The sequence below is a fragment of the Egretta garzetta genome, unplaced genomic scaffold (genome assembly GCF_000687185.1).
Source record: "Egretta garzetta isolate BGI_Z169 unplaced genomic scaffold, ASM68718v1 scaffold411, whole genome shotgun sequence".
NCBI classification, from domain to species: Eukaryota; Metazoa; Chordata; class Aves; order Pelecaniformes; family Ardeidae; genus Egretta; species Egretta garzetta.
In genome coordinates, this window is record NW_009258541.1 from 596852 (window position 1) to 624507 (window position 27656).

The following is a 27656-nucleotide window of genomic DNA, read 5'->3' on the forward strand; positions in this document are numbered from 1 at the left end:
GAGGCTGTAGTGCCAATTAGTTGGAAGTAAATCCAAATGCTCGGGTCCCCCAGGCTAGCTGTCAGTTCCTGTTTTCTGGGAAAAAATGTGCAGTATCTTTGGTGTGAATTACAGCTTTTCCTGGTAGGAAATCATAAATTTCAGAAGATAGAAGAACATCCTGATATTTCTCACCTTCCCATGGTGAGTGAGGTTGAAAAGCTGTTTATAGATAGTTTCCCTGCTTTGGAAGAGAAAAGGATGCATGTATCTACAGCAAAAAAGAGTAGGACCTGTGAAGTAACTGTAGGTTAATGCTTCTTTTTGACTCTGGTATATAACACCTCTTGTGCCTTTAATAGAAGTAACCAAGCATTCTCTGAGTTTGGAAAAGGTAATACAAGAAGAAAAAAACAAGAAAGGGAGTCTGAATCGCAATGCCATGTATGCGCTATTGGTGAAAAAAAGTTTATTTCAAAATTAGTTTTTATTGCTTAGAATCATCTGGAGGATTCTGGAGCGTGTTACCTTTACCATACCTTACTCTGTATGACAGGGTCTGATAAGTTTGAAATAAAAGATGGGCTATTTTGTCTGTGAGTAGATGGGAATTACTCTAGGGTCATGGAAAAATGAGAGGGAACAGTGTGCTGATCATCCAAGAAGTGAAAAAAAGTCAGTGATTTGGGGAAATAAAAAAGAACTGAAAATCTTAGCCTGTGACTAAGCCTCATCAGCATTACAAAGGGTTATTAGAATAAATGCAAAATTGGTACAGATAGGCTATATGATAGGCATACAAATGAATGATAGGCAAGGAGAATGGGGAGAAGCTGTATCCTTATGAATGAGGAATGTGTATGCTTGCTGGTGTCCAGGAAAATGTCGGGGCTGACTTTCTAAATACTTGATGGTGAAGAAAATGAAAGAAAGGAAAACCAGGGTTTGTAACCACAATAGGCATCTCATGTAGGAGATCTGACCCAAAGGAAAAGGGAATGATGGCTTTATTTTCTGGTTGTCTTTTAAAGCTTCTTATACTTTTAAAAAAATGGTCAAAGAAAGCTCTCTAATAAAATGACTCTGTGCTGAATTCTCAGTGTATAGTAAATGAAGAATTTTTTAGTACCTAGTGTTAGCGCTAAGGGTGATGCAATTCTGCACTTAATTTTGTCTTCCAAAGTTCTATAAAGCTGTTATCTTTTAAGGTAGATCTCTTAGATTTGTGTTCACATCCATACTATTCTGCTGGAACAGCATAGCAGAACTTGTTCTGCTATTTAGTTGAGCTGTGTTCTGTCCACCTGCTCCTGAAGCTGGGGTATGTATTCGCACAGTGGCAAATCCACTTCAACACAAAATTTGTTCTGCTCACATCTCTGTTGCCAGATGAGTAACATCTGCCTGCTTGTGTGTCTGGGTATTTCCATTTCCTGTCAGGTTCCAAAAACACAATCAAAATTTCTAAAAGTGGAAAAAAATAACAAATGCATCAGCCAGGATATTCCTGCCATAGCTATGTTTGCTGCAAACTGCTACACTTAGGGAATAGATTTTGGTGTAAAAGAACTGTAAGCTCTTGGAGTACACACAGAGCCCATGCTCTGTAAGGCAAAGTCACTATATATAAAGTATTTTCAGACTGTACCTGTGTGTTAGGCTTGATGAATGCAGGTCATGGAACCAAAGAAGCGTCTTGGATCTGGGCATCCTGTCCCCCTATATTTGCAAGATTCATAAATAATCTTGTTCAATAAAGGGTTTTTGACTGTTTTGGTTTGGTTTTTTTCATAATGAATTTATTATTTGTAACCTGAACTTAACTGCAGTGATGGCCGGTCTGGATTAATGAACAATGACATCACTCTCAAAAGTGCAGAAGTTATGGTTTGTATACATTGACAGACAATTCCTGGGAGACGTACAGCACAGCCCTTCCTGTGAATCACAGCACACGCTTATCAGTAATCTTTTCATTGGAAACAGTTTAATGTAGTTCCACAAATATATTGAGGACTGTTTACCCTGTCATCATGAATCACACTTCGTGAACAGCTGGAATGTAAATCAGCGTACTCCTATATGAGAAATACAGGTAATGGTTGTTTTCTAGCAGATCTTTGAACAAGTTTTATGCCGTCTTTGTGAAGATTGTTTTCCCTTGATACTTACTGACTGTGTTGGCCATTCTGAATACCTACATGATGTTGTTGTGGCACTTCTTTTATTATGATGACTAATGACTGAGGATCCCAGCTGAGATGGGGGAAGTCCTGCAGTGCAGGGCAGTTACAAACATACAGTAGGAGACAGTTGCTCCAAAGTGCTTCCAGTCTGCGAGGATTAATTTACTTATATGTCTTCTCAAGTTTTACTTAAGATACCTGTTACTTGCTCAACTGTATTTTCAGGAAAGTGACTTCATAGAAAATCATTTGAAATAAACCACAAAAGAGTTAGCACTCTATACTCCTTAATAAGAGACCTCTGAAAATAGTTAATTAATTCTTCTGGAATATATTTTCTCTCTAAACTTACAGACGTGTGAAAGAAAAGATAGCAGAAGAGGTTGTTCTTGTCTCACTTTAATTAGGGCATGTCTTCCTAACAGTACAAAATGTTTTTGGAGGATATCAACCTTTGGAATACCCTTAGCAGTGGAAATATAGCCCAGCCTGTCTCACAGCAAATTCAAAATAAATAAATAAAGTCTGCATGCAAAATCAAGACAGCAGGTGGTCATTCCCTGTATAACTCCAGCTGCACTTGAGCTGTAAATCCAAAAGCATTACAAAACCAGCAACGGGACACCCAGTGGTTCCTTGTAGGCTTGGATCAGGGTTCCTGGGACATTAAAGGAAATTTTCCTAAGATTTAATGTTTTCTCTTGAAACAATAAATGACATAAGTGTTATCTCCAGACTTTTTCCAGAGCAGTGAAGTAATTAAACTTCACTTGTTTTTCTAACATCAGGACTAAAACCTGAACTAATCTATTCTAACCATTCCCTTCTTTTTTATCAGCCAGAATGTGCATTAACTCCTGAGAACATTTGGGTGAATAATAGTTGTGCTTACAGTGGCTTTATTTTGTACTCTGGGTGACAGAATGCAGGCAGGGCTTCCTTCACAGCGTTAATGTAAGTGCTGTATTCTGCATTATTTTTTTCTTGCATGAGCATGGGTCAGGTATATGACATTTAGATGTCTTTAGATTTATTTCATTTGATAAGACAGTATCTGCTGTAAGCAATGTCTTTGCTCTGTCACGTGCTTTTGTTGTTACCGGTATTATGAACTCTTCGGTCTATACTGAAGAGGAAAGTTGAGTTCCATTGGTGTTAGTGAGGGATTTTCTATCAGCCAGGACTTTAATTTTCAAAACTTTGGAGCAAATTGCTTTCAGGCTTCTAAGAATGACTGCTCAACCAACCATTTATGTGGGCCATTTTATGTGAATTTTGCAGAAGAGAAGCGATTTCAAGAGAAATACCTCCTGATGTATTTTTCTTCATGCCTGTTTAAAAGAAGCTGTGTGAATGCTACCTATGGTGTTGGCAGGATGTTGTAGCTGAAGGAAGTGCATTTCTGTAAACCTAATCTGCTTTGCAAAATGAAGACTTAATTTATTTTGCAAATGATACTTAATTGTGACCATGCTGGGTACTTGTGGCATTTCAGAACAGTGTCCATCATGCTTCACTGAGTTCCAGTGCAGGGCATTTATTACCCTTGGAGGAGTTTCAGGAACAGTTCCTTAACTGGCTACTAGAAACTCACACGAGTTCCTGATGTTGAACTTGTGATTGGTTCAATTACTTCAGAGAGGTGACGATTTTCTTTAGCAGATGGACAAGCAGGGAGAAGGAAGGAACACTGGGGTTTTCTTCTGTCTTGCTGTATCACAGTGTAATTTGCCCTGGAGAAAAAAACAAGCTATGTGTCCTTCAAGGGTGGTGAAGCTTGAATGGTCCTTCCATCTTGTGCAGTAGGCTTCTTTGAAACCTCCAGATATGTGATCTTTTCCAGACCTCCTTTTTTAGCAGCACAATTCTGCTGTGTTCCCAGGCCATGACTTGCAGTGCCACATCCGGAGAAGCGTTTAAAAGTGGTTTCCTTGCCCCTACAAAATGGGTTTGGGATTTTTATTGTTATTTTGTAAAATGTATTAATGACTTCTGAGTGATGGTAGTGCTTGTTTTATCCATTTCAAGATGTTTCAGTGTTTAAAGACCTGCAGAAAGAAACGCAGTTTACACAGAGTCTTTAATTTTTTTATTTTCTTCCATCTTATACTTTTTCAGTAAATGCATCTCTTGGCACAAGGTAATTGAAGTGGGAGTGTGTTTCATTTAAAAAAATAACATCCTCATTAAACAATCCTGCACTTAATTAAATTTCCTCTGTTTTAACTGGACATAGAAACAAATAACTGCAACAAACAAAAATAAAGATTCTTGAGGAATACTGACTTACCTCTGATAAGAACCGTCTGGCATATACATAATTAATTTTTTTTTTCTCTTATGCTTTACTAACAAGCTCAGCATTTGGTTCACATTTCCCCTTTGTACTTTGGGGTTACTTATGAGTAAAGCTGAATAGATTAAAAATATTTGACCTGAAGCCTAAAGCTGCATTTGTAGGATTTTTTTAAATCACTTTTTTGTTATATATTGGAAAGCATATGGTGCAACTGGCTTCTGTCTAGTAAGTACGTGAGCACAAACAAGTATCATGATTCCCTATTTGATAATTGTAAAGGTACTGAACAGAAAACAATGACTGGTTTCCACATTCTTCATAGTACAGCTGCAGTTGTTATATTGGTGGTAGCCAACTATGTTAATAGGAATTGCTTTCAGTGCTTCAAATTATGGCCATAAAATTCTTAGAGGACCTGGCAAAAGTTATCTTGGAAAAGTTGTTTCATGTTTCTGTGACTGTTTCCATTTCCATTTATTGCTGGTCTCAGCTGTTTATCCTCGGGCTGCTCAGGAGCATAGGTCCGAGACTACCCAAGGCAGCAGAGTGTGACTTGGCACACCTATGATAAGGTCATCGTGAATAAGGTAACTCACAAGTCCCACCAGTGCTCATTTCATTCAAATCATGTCTTCTAGAGATGGCCTGCCACTGCTTCTACTTCTGACACCGATTATACTATCTAACTGCAAGGAATGTTGAGTTTTATGATTCAGGCTAGGAATTTGGGCCTATCCCTTCCAAGTTGCATGGGAGCGAGTGTGGTATTTTCCTTTGATGTATACCCAAACTTACCTAAAGCCTACAGCTAGGCAGACATGTGCATCTGCCTGCTTGGTTGCCAGCTAAGTGTGGGCTTCAACTTGGAGTCAGGTCTACACTCAAAATACAGTGTTGATCTAAAGTGTTTGCCACTCGAAATGGCAGAGCACATAGATGGAGTTTAGCTCAGAGAAGAGCCTGGGCCTGTTTGAGGATTGGAATTCTGTTAATAAAAAGGGAACTGCAGTTCCTGATAAGTCTGTAATTTATGTTTCTGGACTGACTTTTGAAACTAAGTTGAATCACAGGCACATACAGTGAAAAAATGGCTTTTTCAATAGCAAATGACCATACCCAGGAGGCTGACTAGCCCTGTTCAAGATACATGGCTGTGTAAATAATTTACTTTCTGCCTGCCATGTTATTTCTTAAAATAATCCTCTGGGATATTAAATGCAAGTGGAACTGTTGGTCTGAAAATAGATGTAAAGTAAACTGTGAACAGGAGAGTTATGAGACTTTTATACTTCTATGGGATTCGTAGCTGCTTTTCCATCCCCTCAACAGATCAGCAGAAGAACTATCCCCTGTAAAGAAGCTGTCTGTCTTCAGTATTTGATTAGTTAAGAAGCACTGTGGCCAATGTGGTTTTACTATATTACTGTTTCTGGCATATGAAAATTTGCATGCAAAAAAGCTCTGACAGAATTGCTGTCTTTTCATCCTGTCTCAAATCACAAGGCCACACGAAAATGGTCCAATTTCATAGAAGATGAATAGAATTAATGCAAGCGATGGGAGAGGCAATGTATTGCCATCCATCTTTCAGTTGTCTCTTCCTGAAGGCGAGTAACCCAGGAATGAGAAGTTCCTTCTAGGAGGAAATAGTACCTTTTTAATACCTCAAAAATTTTGCTCTTGGTCCCATCTGAATTTTCTTTAGCAAATACTTGTGCATTTGGGATGAGATTTTTCAGAACCCTCTAAAAAGGGTTCTGAAATTGGATAGAATTGAGTTCCTTGTTTCCAACAGTAATGGGATTTGCATCCCTTAATATCACCGGTCTTCTGCTGACCTGTTGTGAGAGATATAGCTGTTTAAGTCCTCTGGTGGAACAGGGACCAAGCAGTCCCCATTTTCAGGGAGTGGGAAGGACTCATCACTTCTTGCATTCTGATGGGATCTCCCAGTTGAATGTCCCTGCCAGTTCAGTGTGTGCTCCTGGTGTCACTCTCCCTGTTGCCCTGGAGCCTTTTCTTTTTATTTCCTTCCCTACGGCATTGAGGACAAAATGCTCTATGGTCACTCCTCATCCAAAGAGAGGAGCTGGTTCAGCTGGATAGCGTCGAGTCCACACAGGTAGCAGAATGCAGCCAGGTTGCGCAGGGGAAGCTTTCCAGCGCTGCTGGTACTGTGTTATCTTGTGCTCGGATACTGAAATGAGAGTCTCTAGGTATGCGAGTTCTCAGCATTGTAAAAAATCAGAGTAGCCTAGGGAGACATTCCAGCTTGCAGTGTAAATACAAAGAGAGGGAGATGTTAGGAGAAGGAAGCGAAGATGGCCTGCTTTTCTTGCCATTGCTTGTGTCATCTTCAGCATTAGTTGTCATTGTCAGACCCCCATCCAGTATTTGACAGCCTCACTGAAGATACAGAAGCATGAATAAAAGCTGAGGACAATCAGGACGTTGCAGGATTAGGTCTTCAGAACAAACTTTTCTTCAGGCAATTAGTGAACGTGTTTGAAGTTGTTTAGTTTTAAGAAATCTGACTTGCAGTTCCTTGTTTGAAGTGGCTGGTGAGCCAGTCCTTCAGTGAGCAGAGTATCATGAGTGGTAGCATCTGCTTTGTGTGGGGACACGTGAGGCACCACAGCATCTTCTCTTGCTCTCTGCCATTGATTCTTACCTGGGGTCATTTTCCTCTTTGCCGGTAGAAAGGAGCATGTTGCACAGGAAACTTGTCTCAAGAGCCTTCAGGAGAAGGCACTGTCAGGTGAAAGGAGGTTGCAAAATTGGACTTTATCCACATGCGCTCTTCAGAGTAAATCCTTCCTCTGTTCCTATACATTACGTTATTGGTGAAATACATCAGCAAATGTTTATAGTCAAGGGAAGTTTGTACTAACACTGTGTCATGCAACTAATCTGTTTACATTATAAATAGGGAACACTAAGTTAGCTTGGTTTTGTTCCAGATGCAAGCATCTTATTAAATATTTATACATGGACCAGACTGTTTACTTTGCACCTCATAGTATAGTTGTATTGGGAAGATCCAGAACACCTGGGTTTTAGCGAGGTCTTAAGGAAAGTTTGCTTCAACTTTCCAAATTAAAAATGAAGAGCTCACCGAATTACTGAGTATATGACAGGAGAGTTTTAAATGGAGAAGTACCAGTTCTAGAATTACATTTCTAAAATTGTGATTAACAAAATACTGGTGAATACCAGATCTTGATTTCACTCTGGTTCTGCTGCATTCCAACACTTCTCAGATAGAGAAGCATCAGAAATATCAGAGAAATACCGGTGTTGCCCCTGGTTTAGCTGCTTTGGAGGTCTGTTCTTTACACCAGTGAAAACCAGTGCTAGCATTAAGAAGTCACTTGGCTGATTCCAGTGATGCTACTCTAGATTTATGTAAAAAAAGTAAATGAATGGGGTCTTGGACCACAGTGTCACAGGTGAGCTGGCTATGTGAAGCATGCTTTTTTTTTTAAGATAAGCTGTAGATCTAGCCTTCCTTTCCATCTTTAGGTATAAGTATGCATATATAATCTGATATCCAGAAGTAGAGACTAGTGTGAGAACAGTTTCACTGACTAGGCAGAAAGCAGAAAAAAGCCTGAACTTATTTTACAGAGGATAAGCCAGTTCCCTGGTGTTGAAACATTGATTGCCTGTGTGTTCAACAGTTGTATCACTTGAGGAAACATGTAAAAACCTTGATGTTCTTTAAACTACAAAAGTGTGAGTGAAAAGCTTCACTGATCTGTAGAATAAAAGCTACAGCTCTTCAAAGTGAAATCTAGTTATTTATGTGTAATCTTGCTAGGTTGTGCATTGTTAGAGATGGGGAGCCCTAGTTTTAAACCACTGCCAGTGGTTTTTACTAATGTGTGCTCTCTAATCTTGCTCAGTCTGTACAACACCGGAAGCGGTGTTGCTGCCCAGTCATTTTGCAAATCTAGCAAGAGCTTGTCTGATCAGCACTCACCTCCAGCAAATATCTGCTCACTTCACCATGAGATGTGAACATAAAGGAATGTTAACTGTTTCTCTTGAGTGTAGTGGCCTGGGGTCTTAGGCAGCTTTGAATATAAATGGCCTCTGAACAAATTTACACGCGTTTCTGAGATCTAGTACCCTTTGCTTGCTCCTAAATGCCACTGCATCTCAGAAACTCCCTACCCTAATTCTTTCTAAGCACAACTGGCTATTCAAGTTACAAACTTTGGAAGGTTTCCAAAACTGTAGCAAGCACCACTTGCTTGTCAGAACTAGTAGGTTTTACTCTTTTTTGCTAAACATACAGCATTTGATCTGATTTTAGCTTTACAGAGTTGATGTTTTAACCACTGTATTTCAAGAGGGAAGGAGCCTTATTCTTGGAAGCTGAAGAACTAATTAAATATAGTTATGACTAATAATGTGCTTTGCTTTTTTCTGGTGAGTCTTTCTGAGCTAATGCTTCCGATGTTTAAATTAATGTCCAAATATTTTGTACAAGTCTTGGAAGTAAACAAAACCTACAGTTCTAGGTATGTACTCTTAAAACCTGCTTTGTTCCTGAACTTGTTTAGATAGGATTTGAGAGTTGTATGTACTGTATAAAATTTGCATTCCAGTCTAAACAAAAAGTATATTTACAAATCGTCTGCTTAGTTTAATTTCTGTGGTTCTTGCCACATAATGCACTGTTTGAGATACTATTCTTTTGATATATCAATGTAAAAATATCAGGATTTCCCAGTACTTTTGTGTTTGAACCTAACCAGAAAATTTAATTTCAGAAAATATTTTGTTTAAAGCAGTTACTTTTTACGTACTTATCACTTGATTACTTTTTCCTTGCATTGAACTTGCATACTGCTACAAACACTACAGAAATTTCTCATGCCATCTCTGTAGAAGAATCAAATTATTCCAGTAAATTAGAAATATATCTGTCCTGTAACAGCTATATTAGTGTGAGAGGTAATATGCTATTTCCAGCAGAATTGGAAGACACCATCCAAGTGGCTCATATTTTGAAAGGAGCATTTGTGCAATGACTCTAGTTCTTTTGGTCTGATGATTTCTTTCAATATTTATAGTACTGCAGGGCCTGGGGCCTCAGTTGCACATCAGGATCAGTTGTACTTTGTATTAAACAAAACAACCCAAAAAAGCCCTGCACCAAAGAACTCTTCTTCTAAGCATTAAATTTACCGATTTTTGGAGAAAAGTACACAGCTGGGACAAAAACATGGAACAATCCCAAACTGTAGCTGTACTTAAGGGCAAATCTGGATTTTCATCCATCTGCTTTCAAATGTGGGGCATTTGGACTTAGTGTTCACTGCAGACGTAATAGGGATGTTTAAGGATCCATTTAATGGTTCCACAATATAATTAAAATAAAACAATCCCTGATATACACACAAGCAATGTTGAAGGATAAGACACTCAAGGAGTATGAGCCAGAGAAGGAGTCTGGTTGGTCTGTGTTGGTACAGTCTGATTCAGGCAAGCGCTTAAGTTTAAGTGACCCCTTGGAGTGGAGCGAGGCAGCGTACAGCTGTCCATACATGACCAGGTGAGCATGCTCACAATAGAGTTATGGAGCCATAAATAAGCCACAAGAAGCTGTAGAATGTCCTATTTCTAATCATTAGAGCATGGAACAAATTTTAGTGTTGTTCTGTTTAATTTAAAGAAAGGTAGATCACTGATTTGACCCTTATTGGATGGCTGAATGTATGTAGATCACATCATTTAGATAGACTTATGGTCAGTGGTGCAAGATATCTTCAGGATAGTACTGTCTCTCCAAGCACTGGCTTGTAAGTGCTAAATACAGGTGGGGAACCAATCTCTTGCTTTCATGGAAGGCTGCTGGACTTGGAGATACTTACAGAAAAAAAAGCCTTTGAAGCTGCTGATAGTTTGAAAAGGATATGCACTTTACATGTTGCTTCAGTGGAGAGGAAAAGAAAATGGTCGGTGGTAATGGTTAGTTGTTTCTTTAATAAATAAAGTATGAGCTGTTAATATTAGAGTGGTGTAGTGATAGAAAAAAACCCCTGCTATCAAACTCAGTAATACCAATTTGTTACTGGTAGATCACAATCTGAAGAAGAGAAGTCCTGGATTTCTTCCTCACTTGCTGTTCCATCCAGTAACACGAAGACAAGGAGAATGTATTTTTCTTTTCTTTTATTTGTTCAGCAAACAGAAAGTTTCTGGATAGTTAAATTTCACTTCCCTGGGAGAAAATAGCTGTTATTCCAGTTGACAGGTAAGAGCTTTGCCACTGCAATGTTACTTGTGTCAATAGAAAAATTTTCTTTCTGGAAAGGAAAGAGAAGATGATGTAGCTTCTGTGACTCAAGTAAAATCCCAGTGTTCAGGGTCTGAGTCCGGTGCTTGGGCACGTCCTCTGTGAGAGCTGGGAAAATGAAACCCAGGCTCTGCAGCCTGCCTTTCCCAAGGCCATCTGAAAAACTGCCCTTCAGCATTCGTGTGCCTGTCTCTTGGCTTTATCCTTCGGAGCAATAGTAAAAGCAGGGAGGTGGCCATCAGATTCACATAAAAACCAACTAGCAAGAGTCTGCCATGCACATCCTCAGTGCTTAGTTTCGCAGTGGGAGCAAGGACACAGCCCATTCCCTTACCACAAGTTGAGACACTTCAGCTTACCCTATATGTAGGACTGTTGGTTGACTTCTGTGAGCTTCCCTCACGTGTACTCTTCAGTCTGCTGCAAACTGAAGGTGAATGGCATATCTGTGCTTTGTCTGTATTTCCTACCATTATCTCCTTTCTTTTCTTTCTCAGGTTCCTTTTCCTTTATTCTGCTTTTAAGCCCTGACCCTTTAGCCTTCCTCAGTGGTATGATACCTCTTAGGCTTTGGTCGGCAGACACTTGCAGAGCTGGCATTTCCAGTCAGTGGCAGATGTAAGACAACGTTTCTGCTGATGCCGATTCAGCCAAGCAAAGCTCAGCTGTGTTGGCAAGAGCAATGGCAGTGAAGGAGTGATGCATACTGGGCCTGATTCTTCGGACTCTGACGTCAGGGTTGTACTTTACTGAAGTCGTTATTTGTCTATATTGGTATTGGTGAGAAGACACTGGAGTCTTCATATGATCTAAAACTCCATCGAAGCAGGTGTTCGTTCAGAGATCCGGATGCAGAGAACGCATTAATTCACATTCACTGTTTTGCTGTTCTTGCTGGCTAAAAGATAGGCCGTTATAAATACCTATGGGGATTATGAACAACTTAATCAGCCGAAAGGGGCTAGTATGTATGTGTGTGGCTGAGGGCACAGTTTATTGCCCACTGTGCAAATACAGCATGGTGTGAGGCTTTGAAAAATATCCTATAGAAAAACATTGCTGCAGATAGCTGTGGTTTAACTGAAATTGGAGTCACTTCATGAACAAGGGAAATGCAAAACCCGTTTGTAGCAGTGATCAATGGAGGATTCTTTTTTTCTCTATTCGTTTAAAGTATGCTTTGCTTATTTTTCTCAAACAGCAGTCTAATGATTGTTCCCTAGCTGATGGCTCCAGGGAGAGGTCTTAGAGTAGTTTGTGTAGCTCAACAGTGGCTGTTCTGGCTGCAAAAGGAGCACTGGCAGCAACTTCCAAAGAGTCCTGCTGAGTCTGTGCAGACCAGATCCGCTTCCAGTGCTTGTCCTCCCAGGGTTTCTGGTGGTTTGCAATTTTTTATGAGCTGCTAGGAGGCTCTTTGCAGATCCGAGGCAGTTTTTGTTCTGCTAAAATGACGTGTCATCATGTTGGCATGTAGTAACACTTCTCTTTGATGTAATAGGATGATGCTGAACCAAAGCATCACTGCATTGTGGTGTACTGGTCCCCAATTTGTTGTATTTTGTTAGCAAGAGTTTGCTGCCTGAAACAAACCCATAAAACTGACTGTGCTGTGAACTTTCTGTATCTCAGGCCTTGGATAATGCCTGTTGTTCACCAATATCCAGGTGAGTGCAAAATACAAGACAAATGCAATATCATCTTTCAGACCAGTATGGCTACATCCACATAACTAATAAAAACTGGAAGATGTCAGTATTTGCTGTTCAAAATGAAGAATATGCAGGCAAAGAGAAGGAAACCAAACAAGATGGTAACACCTACTATCTTTAAAGAACTTGATTTTGTAAAAGGTGCTGTCTCTCTCTACAGACTTTTCCTGATTTCCGTCATTATACTGTCCTGGCTACCTTAATTCTTTAACTATTGAACTTCTAAACAGACTTAGCCAAAGCTTGGTGTTGCCAGCCATCTGTAAGTTACAACAGGGTAAAAACTACTCTCCTCTGTCCTGTCTAGGCATCAAGATTAAGGCCTATTAAACACTTCTGATTTTTTTCAAGTGAGAAGCAATGTGGCTTTTGTATATCCATATAGATAAAAGGTATTTGATATCCTTGAGGTATTTAAATTTATGCCATTATTTCGAGCCTTTTTTTCTTGGTTTTATTTTTTCTTTCAGATATGTAACTCTTAAGCATTCTGAAAGCAGTCAGAAGCGATTCCAGCTTTGATTAGCAGCTAATTTAAAACAACTGATGAGCCACCATACCCCTCCCTTTGGCTTGTTGGTATGTTTGCTTAACTGCAGGATACATTCCTAACCCTTAGACAGTTCAGTTCTGCTTGGGTACAGCGAAGGCCATTATCTGGCTGGTGGTCTGTCAGAACAGGGAACGTTTTCTCCTTTTATTTTAAGAGGGAAGAGGCTGCTGAGCTGCTTTGGAAATAGTGGGCTGGTTATTATCTGTCTAAAGCTCCCTAGACCTGTGTGGAGGACAGCACCAGCCAGGTTATCCTGTCATCATATACAGATCGCTGATTATCACACACCAGTGTTTGTGATCTTCTGCAGCACTGCTTCCTTCTGTCTCTCATCAAGGCCCAATGAGCACAGACCGTGACAGGTAAAATCTTCTTCCAGACCTCAGATGCTCCCATACAAAGAGCCGTGCTTAATCCCTGGCCTAGTGTGTAATTTAGTAATCTGCATGGTCATGAATTCCAGGGATATATGGGCAGGAAGCGCAGAGCAGTGTGGGTAGCAGGGCAGGCCTACAGAGTCATTTAAGTCTTTGTTGTATTGTGTAGCAAGGGATTTTGGGGACAATGAGACCTGTCTGTCAAAGATTAAGCAGACTGGAAGTGTGGTTTATACCAACAAATGAATGAAGCTTTTTGGAGTGTTAATACAGCCACGTAGTAAATGTCCAAGGACTTAAACATACAATTTATGTGATGACAAGCAACATTGGAATTAATCATTTATTCTATATACCTTAGCCAGTGGGAATTCAAGTAGGTGAAGAGTTCATTTCCGTCCTTATCTTGATCGATATGCAACACTTACTAGGAGAAATGAGAAATCCTCTATTTTTTTCTCTCCCCGACTTTGGTTGGAAGTTATTTTTACTAATTGCAGTTTATTCTCTGACCCTGCCTGGTAAACCAGCCACTGACTGACTGGTGCTTCTTGTTATCAAGCACTGCAGTAAAATTTTGCCTGGACCTGCTCTGCTTAAGCCTCTAGAGATAACTGGAATCTTGCCAAATGTTCTGTTTGTAGATTTGCAGGCCTCTACTATCCTCCACTCCTCCTGCTTTGGTGTGTATATTTCCAAGCAATGTGTAGATGAGAATTCACAGGCTCCATTTTTTTTCCCTTTAAAGTGAATTGTTTACATGTTTGCAGAACTCCCCTTGGCTCTGCTGTGTAACAGGTCTCTGGGAAGAGTTTTTGTTCTAAATCTGCTATCTTGAATAAGCAAGTGGTTCCCATCTGAGTTTTAAATCTTGACTAATATTATCTGTTCCAACAGATAATTTTGTTTTTATCAGAACCCCGTGCAAGGAAAGCCATTCAGACCTTTCTGCGGTGCCAGGAACATGCTGGGAAGGCTATGGGAGGCAAAATGTAGGGGAAACTGCTTGCAGAGAATCTATTGTTCTGCACTGACCCCTTACTGGACAGATCTGTGAATGGCCTACTTTCACAGCCTGCCTTCTAACTAGAAGCATCCTTTGGGACTGAATGACCTTAGTGGATAATGAGAACTTTTGCTATGTTTCTCTCTTGTAAACAGAATGTTTAGCATGTGGAACATGGTCTGGTGACTAAAACTGGTATTTTTTTAAATGTGTGTGGGTTTTTTTCTTTTTCTTTCTTTGCCAAAAAAAGGCTACTTTAGTAACCAGATGATTAATGTTAATACATGATATGGTAGTAAGGCTTAGAGGTAGCTCCACGCTGTGTAGATCAGCTGCCAGTTTCAGACTTGGTTTCAGAATTACATTGTACTGAGCACTAAAATTGGGTTGTAACAGCACAAAGACTGGATATTGGATGGGGAAGGGACTTAAGTAATGCATCAACAAGAACAAAGGGGGGAAAAAAAAAGACAAGATTGTTTTTCTGGAACATTGCTTTACTTGTGGCAATTTATAGGTACATGTTTTCTGTGTAACGGTGAAATTTAGTAGAATAATTAGATGTTCCAATATGATAAAAGTGAGCCAAAAAAGCAGTGTTAAGGCCCTGGTCCAGAATAGGTTAGGCTACGACTTTGATTGCAAGCTAAGCTAGAGGAAAGGTTCAGATTTTAAGTTCAGCTATCTCAGCATCTTACAAGCTTGTTCTCTCAGGAACTTGAGACAAATTGAGAGAAACTCCTAAAGGCAAGATTGGATACAGGCATTTAAATAGAATTACTGATGTTACGCTTGTGATCCAAGTCTCTATTGTTCATATTGTAATCATTCCTTTATGTTCTGCAGAAACCGAGAACACAAAATGACAAACATGAAAAGCTAATCTTTTATTTAATTAACATATTAGTTACCACCTGAAAAAACACAGCTATGTTTTATTCCAAATATTAAAATAAATCTTTGCTATTTTAGTTAATACTAAGTAGTTTCTGCAGCCAACTCACCTCAATATATAAATTATTACAAAATGCAGTAAGACAAACTAATATCACACTAATATTAACAGCCACATTACTAGCTAGAATATCTGCTGATAGGCAAAGAGTAATAAGAAAAGATGAAGCAACTTTTATGAAGATTCAAAGGCAAGCTTTTCAATATGAAGATTGTTCTCTTAGGTGATAATTTTGCAGCATTTAAACAAAGTTTTTATGCTTTAGCTGGAGTACAGTGAAAAGGCTGACAGCAACACAGATAAACTTCAATAAGAAGTATGAAAATGAGGGGGGTAATAGCCTCAGTAGAGCTACAGCTGCTAATTAACAAATTAATATGATATTATGATACCTCCATTAAAATGGTCCTCGGTTATGATCCCTTGAGAGAAGTTGTTGCTCTAGAGTAATTACCATGGAAAACAAATAATCAGTCTCCCTTGAGATGTGTCATACACTACAGTACCACTTTTTGCTCAGATTACATCTAGCTTTTTTTTGGCTATAATCCCTTCGGATAAACTGCAGTCCAACTACATTTCCAGTTATCAGTTCACTGATGTGATTTGTTGATAGCCACCTTCAAAGTAGAAGTAGCAAATCAAGTGGAAACTTGGAATCAAAGACAAGACTCTTTTCTGTAGCTGCAATGGACTGAGTGTTTCTGAGCTATCTAAATATCCCACTCAGATTGAAAGTCTTTGCCTGGCAGAAAACATTTTGGAGGTTTTTGAATCTATGCAAAGTAAACAGATACTTTATTGTGTTAATTTTCTTTGAATGACCAAACCCCTCCAGCCCTTTAATGTAATGGCATTGCAGAAATCTGGGAATAGATGAGCCTAGCCCAGGCTGCACACTCCAGATCTGGGTCTAAAATTGCCCGGAGAGAGGGGGGAATATTGCTATTCCTAGCCTGGAAAAAACTAGGGCAGGATCTTACCTATCCACTCCAGTGCTTAGCTGAGCATGAAATAATTGTCCTAAAGACTGGTACCCTTTAGCTTCTTCCTAGCTCTTGTTGATGAGTGGGGGGTTTCTCTCTAGAAGTGCATGATGCATTAAATCTTTGCTTGAAGTCTTTAACCGTCATTTTTGCAACTGTTTTGTGCATCTCTATGTTGTTTTCCTCTGTGTGGCTGTTCCCATAAAAATACTCCTAAACTGCTGGTCTTAGATGCATCTTGTGGAAATGAATTCCCCAGGATAATTGCCAGGATTTAAACAGACTGGGAACTTAGTTTAGCTGCTGTTAGAAAGTGAAGCTGGGAATAGCTTTCTATTGGAATTTGTAGCTGAAACTGCAGTAAAGAGCTCTAGTGAGTGAAATTTCTCTAAAAGGTTCATGAACTATTTTCTGTCTCTAGCATGAGGCCCTTTAGAAAGGCCAAGAAGGCAACATGTTTAAGGTAAGTGATCGCTAGAGCTCAGTAACTGTTACCATGCATGGAAACCTCAACGGGTTTTTTTTTTTTCTTTCGTTACTGGTTTCTTCATCCTTGTTCCCTTCTTTACCAGTTGAATGTCACATTTGGAGAAGTTCTGGTGCAAGAGGACACACTCTGTTCCCACAGCGTGAGGGAAACGGAAAGCTCTCTGTATCATCCACAGAACAGAAGGGGCTTCTGTAACTCCTTTCCCGCCTCTTCATCCCACGCTCCCGGTCCTACTCTTTATCTCCCAATTCTCTCCTTATCTCTGTTATTGGGGGAGCAGGACGTATCTTGACTGCACTTGATTTCCAGTTTCCAGGCAGAAAGAGAAAAGTAGTCAAATGCAGTTATAACGTAGTACTAGAAATTGTGAGCCAGTGGAGAGGTACTTTTGACCAAAAATTACCAATTCCCTATTTCCTTCCTTCCCATCTCAGTCTTCCATTTCAAAATCCCTCAGCTGCTGATGGGTGCTGTCGAGGCCGATGGACAGAGAATTCTGTGTGCGAAACAGTTTCCCACTGAGATGTGCGGTTCCTCCCGCTCATTTGCTTCTTGGAGAGTTGCACTGCCGCTTTCTCAGCGCACGTCCCGGACTCTCATAGCCAGTGCCTTTGTGGGATGCGTGGAAGTCAGCAGTTCTGCCCCTCAGTGCAACAGGGAAAGACCAAACCATCCCATCTGCTAAGGAATGGTCATACTGGGAAAATGCTGATGTGGGCAGTCTCTTCCTGCTAGATCTACTCCTTGCCCACATCCCTGTTCTGGCTCTGAGGAAACACTAACTTTTCACAGCCTTTGCTTGCAAGAGGAATTAGAAATTTTAAAATTGGGTTTGTTGTAAAAGAAAGAGCTGGAGAGGAGCCCAAAGCAAATTAACAGATCTGGACACAGCAGACCCTGAGGAGGTTTGGAGTCTGTTCAGCTTCAGCATGTGGCTGAACCCTCCCTGCCTTTCTAGATACAATGTCCCTTTAATAGTCTTAACAGGCCTGACACTGGCAAGATTTCACTTGTTCAGTACACTACTTAATACAGCTAATTTTCTACTGACAACATTTTTTTGCAACAATGAATCTTCTGTCACTTGAGTCCGTGAAGAAGGCAGCTTGGAAATGCCAGCCAGAGGGGGAGGTAGCAAAAAGTTCATTGTAGCTGTTCAGTTAAACATTTCTTGAGAAACGCATTGGACTTTTTTGGTTTGTTCTGTAGGGTGCGAGAGATAAGTGGACGGGAAAATAACACAATACCGTGTGTTCTTCTTTCCTTGTGAACCCATAGAGGATCCCTGAAAAAGTTCTGTGACGTAGGGTGTATCTTAAGGAGAGTCAGAAGCTGTGGCTTCGCAGGCAGCAGTCGTGATGTGACTGCCCAGGAGATCGCTGTGATTCAATATCAGTTTTCCCCAAGGGACTATCTAATATCTGTAATTAGTGTGATATCTTCCTCAGTAATGAGTTAGGTAAAATCCCTTTAAATGGTTTGTGAAAAATAGCATGCTTGATCTTAGCAAATTTGTTGGACAGACAATATATACACACACGTATGTATTGTATATACATATATATACACATAGTACATACTGCAAGTCCCTGTAGCCAGGTGTTGGAAATTGTATAAACTCAGCTAATAAACCCCCAGTGTGTGTCCGAAGTTCATCCGTATTGTTTATCATGTGAAAAGCAGCAGATAGAAACAATTAAAATATAAGATAAAACTAAGTGATCCCATCTGATTGAAACAAATGTTATGGAGTAAGAGACAACTTTAAACACAAAATGTAAAAGCCGACTGCAAAGTATTTCTGAGGACAACAGAAGTGCTGCTGAAAGTAAGGATAGTAAGGCATGAAGAAGGAGGAGGCAAAGCAAAAGCTGGTGGTGACTGTGGGCTGTCCTCCTTTGCAGGTTACGCTTGTGTGTAGCGTATCGCTGTGGGTTACTCCAGAATGGAGCCAATTTACCTATTCTAATTCACACAGTTTTCAGTAAATAGGAAAACTAATTCACACAGTTTCCAGTAAATAGGAAAACTAATTATAACCAGTTAGCTGATCCTTTGCTAGAGCAATAGTAATGTAGAAACCTGCTGTTCTGTAAGGGGCAAAAAAAATAGTTGGCGATAGAACCAGCAGCATCTGCAATCAGTCTGGTTAGGGAAGAGCCTGGCAACCAAATCCAGTAGAGTCAGGGGCTATGACCCTCGCTTTTCATTCGACCCGTGCCCTGTTTTGGGGACTGACTGCTGAGGAGCTGTCATTTGGTCATTTTCTACTGCCATGCTCTCACCAGGTACAACTTGTATGCATTCTGGGGAACAAAAATGCTTTGTATATGCTACCTTGTCTACTTTCCTGTACAGCCATCAGGGAAACGGAAAGAAGTCCTAGAGAAACCCTGTGTTTTCTTCTGAAATAACTAATTCCTTTGTATTAAAATCCAGCTCAGGACTTGTGCTGCTGTCAAGAGATGTGCACAATGTTCAGAAGTGCCCTTCCCTCAGTAAGGGCAGGAAAATGTTATGACAGCTGCTGTCCTATGTGAACAGGTCAGGGAACTGTAAAGGCTTTCTAAAACATTTTTTAGAGATTAAGCACCAAAGACTTGGGGGAGAGAAGATGAACTGAGGTTGCAGCAGAAGACCATAAAATCTCATAAACCACTCAAACTTTTGGCTGTACTATGCTCTTTTGTTAAATAAAAACCCGCTTAGTTGGTAAGTAAATTGAAGTCAGTTAGACCTCTCTTGCTGCCACATTTTTGCTATGATTTCATAATCGTGTAATCTATCCTTTCAATATAAGCCTTATTTTTTTGGACTGTTGATGAGTGTAATGTAATGCCAGAGCTCCGTGAGGTTGGGAGCGGTTCCTGCCTACTGTTACTCACCTCCTCCGTCGTGCCTCATTTCGTCAACTGCCTAAGTCAGGCTTAGACACGTGCGTGATTTCAGAGGAGTAGTGCCAGTTGTCAGTCTTGTGTGCTGTCTACATGAAGTGCTCTCCATTTGTTTATGAACCTGGCATTGCCCTTCCAGTTTAAAAGACAAACAGGCCCTGAAGATGTCAGTCAAGCTAGAAAAAAACCTTTTGCCATGTCAAGTAGCGAGAAGTTCATCTCACATGACTGTATCACCTGAGCCCCATGGCCAATTAGCTTAAACAAACAGTGACTAAGCTGAGGATTTCAGGGGTGATCACCTCTGCTGCGGTGATACTCTGGGATGCGATTCATTACTACCTAGTCTCTGCAAACCACGGTAACTGTTTCATGTGGTTTCTGCTGAAATAAAGGCGTAATTCTGAGTGACGATCATGAAAAGGGCAAATAAATATCATTCAAATATATAGTGCAGCTCCTTAAAAATAAGCTTTAACTCATCACTTGCATGCAATGGTTATTTAATTGAAATGCAACTTAAGTCATCACTGTGCTTCGTAAATCCTACTGCTTGTTCTTTATTTGAAAAAAATCCCTACGAATAATATCTTTATATTTCTGTAGTGCCCGTCATTCCGCATGTCGTTACACATGGATCCCCTTCTCTCGGGAGCGCAGCGCAGGAAGGCTGTCACCGAGCTGGCACATCTCTCACACAGATGTTACAACCCACAAGTGACTTTCACTTACTTTCATGTTATCTGTGTTCTCTGTGGCCTGGAGCCTTCCCACATGCTCTTACTTTCTTATCTAGCTTGGACATTGCAGTACATCAAAGCAAAAAAGCAATCTGAATTAAAGTCATCCTTTTTGACTCTTGCATTTTTAAAAGTAGTTTCTTTAAAGTTTATGAAGTATAAACTGGAATAATTATTTAGATTTAACACTGAGTCACTCCTGGCATTGTCCGTGGTGGGGAAAAAGATGACAGTATGTGGTCTTTTTGCGTGCTATAAATAGAAATAGCAAATATGTGGAATTGATTGGATCAGGATGTTCCATGGAGGTTTTTAACTGGAAATTGAGCATTCTAAAGAGCCAACTTTTCAGAGATTTAAATATCCAGTTTAAAAATAACAATATTTAAAAATAAGATTTTTTTTAAAAAATGTCCAGGGTTTATATGCTGTTCTATATTTATAATTCGGTAAACCTTCCATTGCAACTTTATTTATTTTTGTTACTGAAGTACAGGATTCAGGAAGCAAATGGTTTATGGAATCAAATTTTACTTTTTTTTTTTTTTTAGCAGTTTAAAAATAGGGTATAAACCCATATTTATATGCACACACATTTTTTTATCACCTAGATTTTCTGCTTGCGGCCATGTCTAGTCAGGTTTAGTGGAAATAACAGAAGTATTTTTTTTCGAAATGGAGTTTATCACATGAACTAAAATTGGAAATTGTTATGAGAAACAGCCTGCAGTTGCTCATTACTACATTAAAAGATTGCTCCTGAGATGACCAGAGCAGCCTTGACAGTCCGCAGTGTGAGCACGCCAAGTGCTGCTTCACAGAATCAGAAAACTTCCAAAATTAATTACGATCTTAAAGAAGTTCACATGGAAGAGGAATAATTTGTCTCTTTTCTTAAAAATAAATTTCAAAAAATTATTACCTTGATATCCTTCCTTAAAAAAAACAAAGAACAACAAATTAAAAAAAACTCTGAGATTTTGAGGAAGGTGCTGAATGAAGTAGGATTGTAGCACGGGATGTTTTTTCTTGTCCATTATTTCTGTGTGTATGTACAGTTTTGCACATTCATCTCATGTTGTGTGGGTAAAAAGCTGTGGAGAGGAATAGTAAATTACATGACAGAAATGAAGAAGCCATTTTGAACAAGACTTTCCCTAAGTTTTTAGAAGAAAAACTGAAGAATAATTTTCTTCAAAAGTACAAAGCATTTTTCATTAGGGAAAATAATTGCTTACTCTGGAATGTGAGCAGGGCACTGGATACCTGACCTGTAATTTAGGAAAATAGTGAAGGGTTTTTCATCAGTAATTATTATTATTACAGTAGAACCGTGGGGCCCCAGTTGAGACCAGGACTCTCGTGTGCTAGGCACTGCCTATCTAGCAAGAGATAACCACTGCTGCAGGAATCTTGCAGCAAAGGCACAGGGGCAGACCAAAGAGGAGAAGGGAAGAAATGGAGGTAGAGAGTAGAACTGGTTAGGCCAAGGTCACGCTGCTCACTGATGAACCCTCCTCCCTTGCACCTGTAAGTCACCTATAGAGACTCCATCCGAGTTCGGCATGAGTCGTGTGTCACCTGTTGTAATGTGGCATCCCTGATCAGAGAGAATGGCCGTGACTTAAGTGGGTAATGCCGTTTGCCTGTGTGAAAGAGCATCTCGAAGGATCGGTCCCTTGTACAGGCTATCATGCACAACGTGGGAATTGGGTACAGAACTCTTCTTTGAAAGTTTTGGTCTGGATTCTGCTTAGTGTCTGTGATTCTGCGATATGCAGCATATGAGAACGTACATTTTCAGGGCTATAATGATTTAATGGTTGGCTCTTTGGTTTGCCTTAATATAATCCATTGAGTACAAGATGCTTCAGACTACAAAGCAGTTGCTTGTGAAGTAAATCGTTGTCACTAGCACTTTTTTTATCGATAAAACATTGTTTATGGGGGAAATAATGGATGAAGAAATAGAGTGTGAATAAGACCCTTTTTAAAAATGTGGTCGCTGAATTCTCGTAGAGAAGGAACTATGTGTTAGTTTGAGAAAACGTGAACATCTTTAAATTCACTTGCTCTTTTCATACCCTGGCCCTTAACTTTGCTTAGAAAAATAATAATGCTTTGTTGCTTGAAATATGGCAGTCTATGAATTTACTAACTGAAGTAGGGATCAGTAGTATTCTGCTTATTTACTAGTCCTGCAAAACGCATCTCACTTTGTGAGTTCCAGTGTCATTTATCAGTGATGAATCACTGAGCTAGCATTTGATAGTGAGTGAGGCTGGTAGTACTGTCCCCCACATAAGTAAGCACTTGTGTTATTTTTTTGTCCCTGAAATAAGGGGCATGTCCAGTGGTTCCATACCACTGCCACGTGTGCTCCTTTGCACAGCGACAAATCAAATAGATTTACATTTTATTCTCTAAGCTCACAGAGGCAATGGGAAAAAAAAAAAAAAAGAATGTTTGGAATTCGCAATGCTATGTGTAGCAGCTCTGCTTCAGTGGGCGAAAATTTATGTGGGGTATTAGAGTTGGCAAAAGGGGTAGGGACAATAGAGAAACTGTGATGCATTTGATTGTGTAGCAGTAGAGAGGCCCCGTCACTACCCACCATACTGGCCTTTCCTCTGACACCCCGGGTTGCAGATGAATTAAAAGAGTGAAGGGAAGAAGGCACGTGTTACAGAACCGTTTCCACCTTGAAAGACGTAGCCATCAAATTACATTTTCAGGCCATTTTGGTTACCGCCTTCTGCAGTGTGGTGATTCAGAAGCAATGGGAGGTTCCTATCCCAGCCATTTTTTCTTCTTGGTTGCCACACATTGAGAATAGAAACCTGAATACCTGAGACATCTCTGTATTTTTAATGGTTTGCAATAGCTAAGTGCGTATCAGATGCACGTAACTCATACTGAACTTGTGGCACAAACTTGTCAAAATCCTGAAACTATTGGTGGAAACACGTGGTATATCATGAAATAATGCCATTTTTTACCGGCATTGTATTCATGACAGAGACAGGCATCTCATTTAGTGCTGCTTGTGTAGTAAGAGCCTGGTGTACAAATACGTTTGAGAATGCAGGTCATGGTTTTCGAATACATGAAATTCTAGTGGGCATTTCAGAAAACATTCACAAGTCACAGTAATTTCATAGATTTTGTCCTTGCTTGGTGTCACTAGTGTTCTATAATTTTTCTCTTTTTAAAAAGGGTTGTCATGCAGCCAGGAAACCAAAATGATACCATTTGTGTTAATTACTAATGGCTTTTCTACAGGCTACTGGACTATATACATTGAACAGTAAAGATTGCAAATAGGGAGCTCTGTTGATTCACTGTAGTTTCTGTTTGACATAATCCACATTTTATGTTTAAGCTTGTTCTCGCTGCTAAGAGATGTTTTATTCTTTTTATCTTTTGGATAAGTAAGAGCAATCCTGATGGCAAAGCACAGCAAAGTCGAGGCACTTAACTTTTTACCACAAGGTAAACTCATTGAGGTCAAACAGTAGTTCCACCTGGCATTGAACCCTGTAAGTTTACCTTGTGGTAAAACCTGAGTCTTCATTGTGCTTTTATCGTGGAATTGCTCCTGCACACCACAGTGCCTGCTCTTTATAATGCTTTTATCTTGGGACGGTTCATGGGAGTGCTGCTGAGAGACGAAAAATGCTGCTTTTTTAGCAGTGGAAGCAAGTCCTTTGTTTCAGCATAGAAAACATGATTTCCATCCATATAGACTTCAAATGAAACAGTAGGAATTCTTGAGAGCCTGATTCTCATGGCATAATCACATTATCTGAGAGATTAGAAGCACTTTACTGTGTCTTTATGGTTTAGTGACACTCTAAGGCACTGGACAAAATCTTCAAGTGCTGTTAAAATCTTTCTTGTAGGGCACTAAAGCAAAAGAGAGCTTTTTACCTATGGGCCCTGAAATCACAGGGAACATGTTTAATTCTTCCATCAGAGCTGCAGAACTGAACACAAGCAGAACATGTAGTCAGTGGTCTTTACTGTCTCATCTAGATATATTTCTCAAAGTGACCTGCAGCAGAGCAAAACAGAAGTCTCCTAAAATTTTAATTCCTATTAGTTCCAGTCATTGTGAAACACTACCATTAGCCAGGCAATCAAACTAATTGAATACAGAAGCGTTAGCAATTCAAACAAGTGAGGAATTCACAGTGTGTTTTCTCTAGAAACCTTGGTGGACTCTTGGATGCTGTTGTTTTTGTGGGTGGTGGCTGGCTGTAACACTAACATGCCAATTTTTAGGGTATGTCTCTCCACTGCTGTCTTGCCTTGAGGTAAACAGTCCACAACCCACATCTTGTAAATGAGAAATTGCCTGACAGACTCTGGATAGCTTGTGACTATAGGAAATTAAAAAGTTAAAGCTGAGACTGAAAGTGAGAGCAAAGCATGTGATTTTCGTTAACATGTTCCTTGTTGTGTGTGTACGGTTGCCAAGGGCCACTGAAGATTTGGGGATTAATGTTATGATCATATGGTTCCCAATATAAAGGATTCTGCTGATAATTAGCCCAGAGTGAAGAAAGCTAAAAATAATCAACAGAAAAGCCTTTTCAGATGGGAGTCTGTGCCTCTGGAAGTGCACAGTATGGACAGTGTCTAGACAGAAAAGGTATGAAATACAAAGCATGCACTTGACCTCAGTTAAAAGGCCAGGGTGAAACAATCACAACAGAAAGAATGACACGGGGCAACTGCTGCACTTCAAAAAAAACCCTGCTCCAGCCAGCAGTGGAGAAACATGGAATATGGGACAAAATATTTTAGCCTAAACAGGTACTAAAAATGATCCTGGAAAAAGAGTTTTTAAAATCAATTGCCGTTTGTTTCATTTTGCTTGATTATTAACATGTAAAAATGTATTTTTAAAATAACTGTGAAGTCTTTTACCTGCCAAGGCATGGAGTCGGGACTTTGTATGTCTCCAGCTGAGATTACTAAAACACTTGCAGCAGGGAGCTGCATTCCTTCTGCTGTTTTAAGGAGTTAGAGAAATAGAAGGGAAACACGCTACCATGGACGTGAGTGTAGTGGAGAGCTGAAAGGAGGATGATTTTTATTTTTTTTTTAACTTCCTCCTCCATTCTATATCTTTTAATGTAAGCCTTGATTCTTTGCATGGATAACTTCATGTAATCCACTGACTGTCTTGCCAGTAGAAAACAGAGCCCTAAACTGACACTTTCTACTGGTACTTTGGGACCTTAGACTCTGTTGATCTCTGTCTCAAGTTCTCTCACAGTGAACCAAATGAAAAGTACAAAAATATTAACAGAAAACTCTGTGGTAAGCGTTCAGCTGCCAAGAGGCGGCTTCTGAGCTTAATAAAAAATCAGAGCAACTACAGCAAAATGTTTTAAACATTGGCTTGTTTTAGAAACAAGTACCAGGCTCCTCTGCACATCCATGTAGTGATAGAAAAATGAAAGTTCATCACTCACACATGAATCCCTGCAGCTGTAGAAAAGGCTGCCATCTTCGGGCAATGCTCAGCCATTGCACCCTTCTTTTTGTGCCTGAGAAACCAAAATCCACACCCTGATTATAACGTAACCAGGAGAGCACAGTGGAATCAATCCCAATTGTGAGCCAACCGTTGTACTAGTCTCAAATACTCTAAAGTGTGCTTTCTGACTGCATGTGACTCATGCGCTTCTTGCACCTTGTGTTATCTTTTTGTTGTGCTTGATCTAAAGCATAAGCAGAATCTTTTTGCACTTTGCAGCTTGGAAATAGAGGTGCAAATGTAAGAAGCAGCAGCCAATTTGAGCTCAAAACACTTGTCTTCCCCTGTTCCTTCCTACAGCAATATGGATAGTAATAAATCTTCCAGGAAAAGGGGGAGATTTCTTACTATAATTCATGACTTACCTGAAATAATATCTTTATCTGAGAATGTACAGGGAAAACTTTAGGATGTCCTAAGTACCCTGAGAGGTATTGAATTGCATTAAAGATTGAGTTGGATAGAGTAATTGCAAAGAGGTTTGTGAACATGGTGCATTGACTTATTTTTTGTTGTGTATTAGGGTCGACCAGGACCGATTGGGCTTCAAGGACCAATAGGTGCGCCTGGATTTACTGGCCCAGAAGGTTTGCCGGGAGCAAAAGGTGAGAGAGGAGCAGTGGGCCCTCCTGGACCACCTGGACAGAAAGGTGACAAGGTAGGCTCAACGGTGACTTTTCCATCCCTGCAGTAGATCTATGGCCTTGTATATATTTTTGAATAAATAAAGATAATATTGGACTACCTGCCCAGGGGTAAGGACGCAACAGCATTTCATTAGTATCTTTAGAGAATCCCCTGCTTTTATTTTTGAATGAGAATACAGTTCCTAAAGTTGCTGAACATTGTCACCATCGATAACCAAATGAGTATTGCAAGTAGTCTTTCACTTCACATGCCCAGGGATAGATGGGTGTTATTCACACTACGTTCAAAAAGACATGGAGCTGGTTGGTCTGAAGGAAGTCTGGGACGTTAGGACAAGGGCTTGCATTCTGGGACTATCCCAGAGCATCTTACCAGTCTACTTGATGCAGGGTACTCAGGTCATGTGTGCAAATAAACAAAAGACACATAATTTAGGTACCAGGACCTACAGAGCAGAGTTTGTCTTCCATGTTTTCCCAGCTACTGATAGGTGAGCTAGCTAGATGAAAACTAGGTGAGTTGTACTTTCATATGCTGCGGTTACACCCTCTTCTCATTTAATATTAGTCAACATGTTGGAGTTCTAGTCACCCTCTCTTCTAAGACGAAGAACCAAGTAAACTGAAAATGATGACAACGAAAGTTACTGCTTCAGTGGTGCATTCATCTGAAAGGCAGTGGAGGATTCAAAACAAGAACTGAGTGCTGATACGAGTGATAGCATTTTCATAATTCTAGCAGATAACACTGAAATCATTAAAACCAGATTTTGGAAGACACAGAAAACCAGGATACGAACTCGTCTTTAACGATTGGAACCAATTTCCTTGCACTGAAAAAATCCATTATTTGCCCCAGAACTGCTGTTTCTATCCATTGAAATGAATACATACGTAGTATCAACATGCAATAAGATTTTATATCTTTATCCCTTGTGGAAGCAACATACCTTACCTTTCCAAAGCAAGAGTAGTTTAGG

General features: G+C 39.9%; 1 protein-coding gene across 1 annotated transcript in view; it reads left to right on the top strand.

The window, feature by feature from the left end:
• Positions 1 to 27656, top strand: part of COL4A6 (collagen type IV alpha 6 chain) — a 119885-nt gene that overhangs the window by 39704 nt on the left and 52525 nt on the right. Inside the window, 1 exon segment of the mRNA XM_009646512.2 lies at positions 26553 to 26687. Coding sequence (XP_009644807.1) covers positions 26553 to 26687 — 135 coding nt within the window.